This window comes from Octodon degus, unplaced genomic scaffold (assembly GCF_000260255.1).
Source record: "Octodon degus isolate 3935 unplaced genomic scaffold, OctDeg1.0 scaffold00013, whole genome shotgun sequence".
NCBI lineage: Eukaryota > Metazoa > Chordata > Mammalia > Rodentia > Octodontidae > Octodon > Octodon degus.
Genome location: NW_004524589.1, coordinates 606,869 through 615,305, shown reverse-complemented (window position 1 = coordinate 615,305; position 8,437 = coordinate 606,869). Strand labels below are relative to the sequence as shown.

Sequence of the window (8,437 nt, the reverse complement as noted above, 5' to 3'; positions counted from 1 at the left end):
CGAGGACAGTGACATCCCCAAAGACAACAAGAAATTGGACAGTTCTTGGGTTTTTCAGGACCCTGAGATGCTGGTACAAGAATGAAAAATAAAGATCAGAGCAGAAATCAGTGAGATAAAGACTCAAAAACAATACAAAGAACCCATGGATTGAAGAGCTGGTACTTGGAAAGAATAAACAAAATAGATAAATCTTAGCCAATCTTACAAAAAAAAATTAGGGGAAAGACTCAAATCAATACAATTAGAAATGTAAAAGCAAAATCACAATGGACACTCCCAAACCCAAAAAGATGACTAACAACTATTTCTCAAATCTGTATACCAATAAATTGGAGAATTCAAAAGAAAGGGACACATTCCTAGGTACATATGACCTACCAAAATTGACCCCCTCCCCAAAGAAAGAAGCAAAGAATGGAAACAAAGCTTTTGTAAATGGGGAGGGAAGGAGTCATTAAAAGGAGGGTGGGGAATGGGAAAAAAGAACCAAGCTACGGGGCTGGGGAGATAGCTCAGTAGAATAAGTGCTTGCCTGGCAAGCACAAGGGCCACAGTCAAGCTCTATCTTTTCCAGGTACAAATTCTCTATGATTGCATATCATCAATACAGATTAACAGATAGATACACACACATATATATATAATTTACCAATAAAAAGGCATTAAAATTTTTTTGGAAAAAAAATCCTGAATTATCCAATAGCATGCAATGAAATTGAAACAGTAATAAAAATCGTACTAACTAAAAAAAGCCCAGGTCCTGAGGGATTCACTACTCAATTCTATACGAACTTAAGAACACTCAAACTTTTTAATGAATTTGAAAGGGAAGGAACACTCCCAAAGTCATTCTAGAACCTAGCATTCTGACCCAGCCAAAAAAAAGGAGAGCTATAGGCCAAATTCACTAATGAATATAAGTATAAAATTCTCCAACAAGATGCTATCAAATCAAATGCAACAAATTATCAAAAAGACACACATCATGGCCAAGTAGGCTTTATTCTAGGGATGCAAGGATGGTTCAACATACACAATCAAAAATATAATACATCACATAATCAGAAGCAAGAACAGAAATCACATGATCATCACAATAGATGCAGAGAAGGCTTTTGACAAAAATCTAGTATCTGTTCATGGAAAAAAAAAACTCTAAAAAGAAAATAGGTACAGAAAGACTTTATTTCAATCTGATAAGAGCCATTTATGACAAACCTACTGCCAACATCCTATCAAGTAGGGGGGGAAAAAGGAAAGCTTTCCTTCTAAAATCATGGACAAGACAAGGATGTCCACAGTCATCACGCCTGTTCTACAATGTCTTCAAAACATTGCCTGAAGCAATCAGGTAGGAGAAATAAGTAAAAGGGTTATGTATAGCAAAAGAAGTCATATTATTATATTCGACTCGATACTCTACATATAAGACCAAAAACTTCTACCAAATGACTTCTCAAGTAAATGATCTAACTCTTCAATGAAGCAAGATATAAAAACAAAACACAAAAACCAACAGCAATAATGAATTCACTGAGAAAGAAATTAGAAAAACAATACCATTCATAATAGCATCACAAAAATTACTAGGAAATGACCTAACCAAGGAAGTAAAAGACTTAAAACAAAACCTACAGTACTCTGAAAAAGGAGATTAAAGAGGACACCACAAAATGGAAAGCTAGCTCCTAGTCCTGGATAGGTAAAATCAATACCATCACAATGGTCATACTTCCACAGCTTATATATACAGATTTAATACAATTTCAATCAAAATTCTAAAAGCAGTCCTCATAGAACTACAGAAAACAATCCTAAAATTTATATGGAGCCAAAAGAGACAGAATAGCGAGAGCAATCCTGGCTATCAAGAGCAAAGCAGGGTGCCCCACACCCCAGATCTGACGCTACACTACAAAGCTACAGAAATACAAACATCACGGCACTGGCACAAATGCAGACAGATGCATCAATGGAAGAGAATTGAAGATGCTGGGACCGGGGAGATGGCCTGCCTAGCAAGTGCCAGGGCCTGAGTTCAATCCCTGGTTCCACAAAAAAAAAAGAATCAAAGCTGCAGAAACAGCTCCAGGCATGTGTCTAATGTTTCACAAAAGGGCCAAAAATATACACTAAAGGGAAGATGGACTCTGTAAGAAATGGCACTGGGAACATTGGCTATATACATACAGAAGACGAAAATACATATGGATCTAGATCCATATATTTCACCATGTACTAAACTAAAATTAAAACAAATCAAAGGATCCAAATGTTCAAACAGAAGCACTTATTCTGTTTGTCTTAGTTACTTTTCTCATTGCTGAGACAAAAATGCCTGACACCCAAAGTTAAAGGGGAAGGTTTATTTAGCTCATAGTTCATTATCAGCTGGCTCCAAGGCAGGGTAGCACATGGCAGAGGGGCAACCATTCATGATGGCAAAAGACACCAAAAGGAGCAAGAGCAAGAGATAGCCTCTTTCTGCCCCTTATACTGTATCCAGTCTATTGGGGTTAGGACAGTGCCAACACAATCAGTGGACTGATCCAGCAGTCACCCACCCTTAGTCCCAGCCCCCTTAATCCTAGCACTGCACCTAGATTCAGTCACCCTGAAAAGCCCCATCTGAAACTGCATGAGGCTTTGAGGAACATGTTGATACCAGCCATACCACTGCTAAAAGAGAAAACTCTAGGTACAACTCTTGCCATACGCATAGGCAAGGACTTTTTGAAGAGAACCCCCATGGCACAAGAAACAGTACCAAGAATCAACAAATGGTTCTCTATAACAAAGGAAACAAACCACAGAGTGAAGACACAGCCTACAGAATGGGAAAATGTTTTCCCAGCTATTCCTCAGGCAGAGATCTAGAATATACAAAGAACTCAAAAAATAGAGCCTCCAAATTAAAAAACCCAATGCAAAAATGGGCATCTGAAAGGAACAGACATTTCTCAGATGAAGAAATACAAACATCAAACAAATATATGAAAAACATTCCACATCACTGGTCGTTTGAGAAATGTAAATGAAAACAACACTGAGATTCCATCTCGCCCCAGAAACAATGGATGTCGTCAAGAAATGTGTAACAAATGCTGCTGAGGCTGGAGTAGGGGCCAGGTGGGTTGCTCTTATATTGCTGGTGGGAGTAGAAACTGGTGCAACCACTATGGAAATCAGTATGGAGATTCCTCAAAATCTAAAAATAAATTCCATTTGATCCAGTCCTTCCCCTTCTAGGTATCGTCTTGAAAGAGTTAAAGACATCATATCACAGCAATACACGCGCACACTGGTTTTTATAGAAGCACAATTCATTATAGCTAAATCTTAGATGCAGCCCATGCATCCACCAACAGAAGAATGGATAGAGAAAATGTGGTATTAACTCACACTGGAGCACTTCTCTGCTGTGAAGGATAAATGGGAGGCATTTGCAGGAAAATGGATGAGTTGGGATCATAACATAGAAAACAGGTCAGGCACACAAGCTTAAAAACTACATGGTTTCTGTCACATGAAAAGCCCAAAATACACATAAAAAGCAAAATAAAAGGTAACAAAGTGATCAATGACATAGAGTGGGCCTAAGGAGAGTCACATGGGGAGAAGATACTCTCTCAGGCTTTCACAGAGAGCACATTGGCCAAGTATTGGCGTTGCTTCTTCCCCTTGGTTGCACTGATAAAGGTTCTACAATCTGAGGTACAGGATCTCAGGATAAATCCTGAGGGCATTTCACTGACCTTCTCAGACCAAAAAGCTACAACTCTTGTTGCATAGGTCCTGCTTTACCTTGGTCTTAACCATCCAGCAGAAAAGTATGAAGACGAAATTATAAGAAATAAAGCCATGCTGTTAAGTTGAGCTGTGGGGGACTCAGGTCAATAATTTCTGACATTGCCAGTTAAACAGAAGACCCAATGCTATTATGGGCTACTGGACTCTTTTAGAATATTTTGCTGAGTTTACACACCTATAATATTCAATAACGGAACTTAGAAAAAATGGGGTATACCGATGAATGTCCATTTTGTATCTGTGTATTCAAAGTGGTTGGGATAGATATATAGTTACATTCTGTTAATGAATAGAATGATTTGTTCTAATGGTGTTTGTAAATGGGATCACAAGTCCGCATCTTGTACAGCAATTAACCACTAAGAAGAATATATGCAGTGTATTATTTGTTGAAAAATAAAAAATAAATAAATAAATAAATAAAACACTTCCTAAACACACACACAAAAAAAAAGGTAACAGGAAGTAGGGAGAGAGATTTGCCTTCAGGTGGTAAGGTTAAGAGGAAACAGCAGCATAGGAGGGGGAGGTACAGAAAAGCTGAGCTTCGTGGTGCGCGGGTGCCAGCTTTCTAGAAGAAATGCAACCACTGGGCCACGGATGTAGCTCAGTGGCATATGAGCCTGCTCAGCAAGCACAAGGCCCCGAGCTCAATCCCTGGTACCCCTCAAAAATATTTTTAAAAATGTAATCATTATGTAATGCAAATATGTACTAATAAAAATAAAGACTCTGGGAAACTGTGGTAGAAGACCAAAAAATCATGCACCTTTGTGTACAAAAAGAGACAATAATGCGAATGGAGAGTTAACGCATGGCAGGCTGAGTAAATGGGTCTTAGTAACACTACTGCTATTTGCCTCTCCCGTCTTTCCTGATCAGTTGATGCACCGCTTAACAAAACTCTCGCTCCTCATCACTGGCCTGATGCCATCAGCGAAAACACACTCTCATTCACAATAACCTAGGAGAAGGCAATAAAGTCCACTAAACAAGCAATTTTTTTTTGGCCACACTGTCCTAAAATGCTACTCACCAATACAACCTGTGATATTCAAGCCATTGCTCAGGCAAAACTATTCTTTCCTCACAAAGCTGTCTGGGGGCCTTGACCTCCCACCTTTGAAAATCTGTCCAGCCTTTTCTGGAATACAAAAGAACAGCCGGACATCTGGGTCACACTGAACAGACCCGGTGGAGAGCTCCCTCGGTGCCATTATTTACCAAGTTTTATAATCCAAAGAGGGTGAAGTGTTCATCAGTATTTGCCTTTGTCCTTTGGCTAACTTGTATTCACCTATTGGCTATTTCTGATTTTTTCAGTCACTCACCAGTTTTATGTAAACCCCCATGATATGAAACACTTCATCTCCTTCTTTTCTGTGATACTCAAATGTCATTTCTGAAAACAACCTTTTCTCTTGGTGAAACAATGCAGCACTAAAAAAGAATTTTTGAATCTTTCACTGTCTTTAAAAATATAAAATAGGATTTGAGAACCAAGTGGGGAGGGAAGCATAAAGACCAAAAAAGCCCCTCAACCATGCGAGAGGCACAGACAGTGTCTGGAGGCCGACCTGGACCAGTCTGTGGCGGTTTCTTAATGGGAATTAAAGATCAGAACACAATGACTACGGAAAGCAGATGTATCAAGGAATCTTCTCGTTTCTTTAGATGTAATACTGTTATTTTCAAAAACACTCTTATCTCTTAAAGACAAACAATGTAATCCACAGGGCTGGACCTGCCAGAGTCACTTGAGGTACAGGAGGATGCCGCTCGCAAAGGCTCGGGGTGCAGATGCCATCAGGCCGGCACCAGGGACACGTGGTTGAAGCCGGAGATGAGGACAAGCAGGTTCAGTCCTCTGCTTGGCATACTTTAGCAAATTTTTGTCGTTGTCTAATTTTAAAAACAAGTTAAAAGTAAACAGAAAAAAGAAAAAAAAAAAAAGTAAACAGAACTTCATAAAACCAAAGTAAAGGGGCCTGGGGAGATGGCTCAGTAGAATAAGTGCTTGCCTGGCAAGCACAAGGGCCTGAGTTCAATCCCCGGTTCCGCCAAAAAAAAAAAAAAAAAAAAAAAGTAAAGCCCCCCAAAATGCATCCAATGAATGTCATTATTACCTCAGGGCTACAGCAATGTGTGCAGATGTTTTCTCACAAGACTAGCTTTTAGGTATTGCATAACCTGCAGAAGCATCTCAAAACAAACTTTTTCAAAACCTTGTATTTTAAGCTACCAATACTACTACTGGAAATTGCAGTCTGTAAAATCCAGCTGTCATCACTCACCTTTTTCAAAGCACAAGCCTTTATTACTCTCTCATAGCGTTCTTTTTCATACTTCTTCCCAAATAAAATATTACTCCTGACAGTTCCAGAAAACACCCAGGGCTGCTGGGAGACATAGGCGACCTTCCCGTGCACGCTGACCAGCCCCTGGCTCGGCGGCAGCTCCCCGAGCACCGCGCTCAGCAGTGAAGACTGAAAAGAGAGTGGAAAACACACTGTGTGGTCAGCGCGTAGCAGCGTGAATCCCGCACTGTGGCCCGGCCCCGCCCCGCCCCAGGGGTCTGACCCCCGTGAGGTCTGTCATTTAAAACAGGATGAGCTACAGCACTGGACACTGCAGCCAAAAGTTAAACACAACAAAAACGGGTCGATGGAAACACTCTTGTTTAATCAGGAATACTACCAAAGTGAAAAGTGTCAGTCTACTCTGCCCAAATAGGTTTCCTCCAAGCAAAACGCTACGCTGGGCCGCTGTATGTAACTGAGGCTGATGCAGGTGATCAACAGGTCTGCAGTGACACCAGGGCCCCGCATCACACAGATCTCGTGTGTCTAACGCCGAGCGCAGCTGTTACCACACCAGGCATCCCTGGCTTCCTCCAGCTCTTGTTCCCGAGCAGCTAAGCATAGATAACGCGCCCAATGCACAAGGGAAGACTTTTATTTAAAGGAATTCAGGAGATCAAAAATCATAAAAGGAAGTGATTCGCGCTACTGTTTACACAGCTAACTTCGGGATTTCACACTTTATTGTTTAAGAATGCCCAAGCGCAAGGGTGTGTACATGTTTCCTCTGAGTCTGTTACACCATGCAGACGAGACATACTTGTGCCTACTAATCAGTGCTTATGACACATACACCGAAGCCATCTCTGTCTTTCTGTCTTGCCCCAGAACCAGGACCTTCTGGAGGGCAGAGTCAGGCACTGAGTCTGTCTCCCGTGCTGCTCCAAACTGCACCATGTACGGCTGTACTTTTATAAAAAGGTGCACTGCCATGATTTGGGTGAGTCCCATGAAGAAATGTTTAACCCTGTACAACCTCCTGGTGTTGGGCTGATCTAAGGTTCACTCTGGCAAAAACAAGCCTCCACTTCCTCATTCCATCCCAAAGGACAGACACAGAAATAATTTCCTTCACTGCCCTACCCAGCTGCTGGACCTGGAGCTTCCAACTGCGCAGCTTCCAGCACCAATGCCAACGTACTTCACAACACCCAGGTTCCTTTGGCCATGCAATCTTCTTGCGAAACTAACAAGCCACAGAACACACTGAGAAATGCCCTTCCAGATATACCTGGTTCACACAGCTTCGGCTCAACACCAAGAATTCAACATGAAATGTAGCGTTACAAGAAGCTGCCAAATGACACTATAAACTTACCTTGCCTGCTCCCACGGGACCTATCACAGCTAACAATTCTCCGGGTCTGGCGGTGAAGGAAAGGCCTTGGAGGGTTGGAGTTTCCAATGTCTACAAATTAAAGATTACAGAAATGTGTCCACTTTACTGAGGTAGCACAAGGCACTTCCAAAAACACAGAAATGAAAGCAACAGTCGTTATCTGAAAGCAACCCGCATCTCTCTTTTGCTCTTTCAAGATACTGCGTCCTGGCTCCCTTTCCACCGAATCACATTCTCTTACGGGGTCTCCAGCAGTTCTCACTTTAGCATTTAAGGAAAGCCTGTTTCCTTGTACCAGATTTTCATGAGCACAGTTCAAGACGCCTAGGGACTTGAAGCAGAAGAAAGGACAAGGCAATGGTCTTCACATGAGAGCTTCTGGATCACCCTAACTCAGTATTACAACATTCTTAACAGACTATCCAGTTTGTACGATAAATCATTTACAAATGCTCATTGTTGACCCTCCGTCTTAATCTATTTCATTAATATCCACAAGATGGCAGCAGAACTACAGGGCCTGCCCAGCCCCGCGCTAATAATTTGAAATTGCCATTAAGCACTGCATTTTCAATTGACAAAGAAGGAATCTCAGTGAAGCTCAGCAAGTAAGAAGGCACTTTATGTCATGAAGTCACTTGCAGGAAATGAACTACAAACGATGGTCAGTGCTGTAACAAGAGCTCTAATAATAAACATGGAAAATAAAGAAATTTAGTACACTACAGGACTGTGGATCAAAATACAAAGTCTGTATCCTGGCTAAACATGGTCAGTATAATACCCCTACAAATACCGTGGAGGCAGGCACTACGACACACAGCCCAACTCAAGCAGGACCAGGGATAAAGTACTCATAATACTACCACAAAGCGCAGTCTTAAAAATCTCTAAATTATAAGATTATGCTACAACTCTTGTTGCA

General features: G+C 41.2%; 1 protein-coding gene across 2 annotated transcripts in view; it reads right to left on the bottom strand.

Moving 5' to 3' along the window:
• The window catches only part of Abcc4 (ATP binding cassette subfamily C member 4), a 249,589-nt gene that overhangs the window by 143,125 nt on the left and 98,027 nt on the right, over window positions 1–8,437 (bottom strand). For both annotated transcript variants that reach the window (XM_004626249.2, XM_023709652.1), the window contains 2 exons: window positions 7,492–7,581; window positions 6,108–6,299 (listed from right to left, as the gene is read on the bottom strand). In XM_004626249.2, coding sequence (XP_004626306.1) covers window positions 6,108–6,299; window positions 7,492–7,581 — 282 coding nt within the window. The remainder of the gene's footprint in view (window positions 1–6,107; window positions 6,300–7,491; window positions 7,582–8,437) is intronic.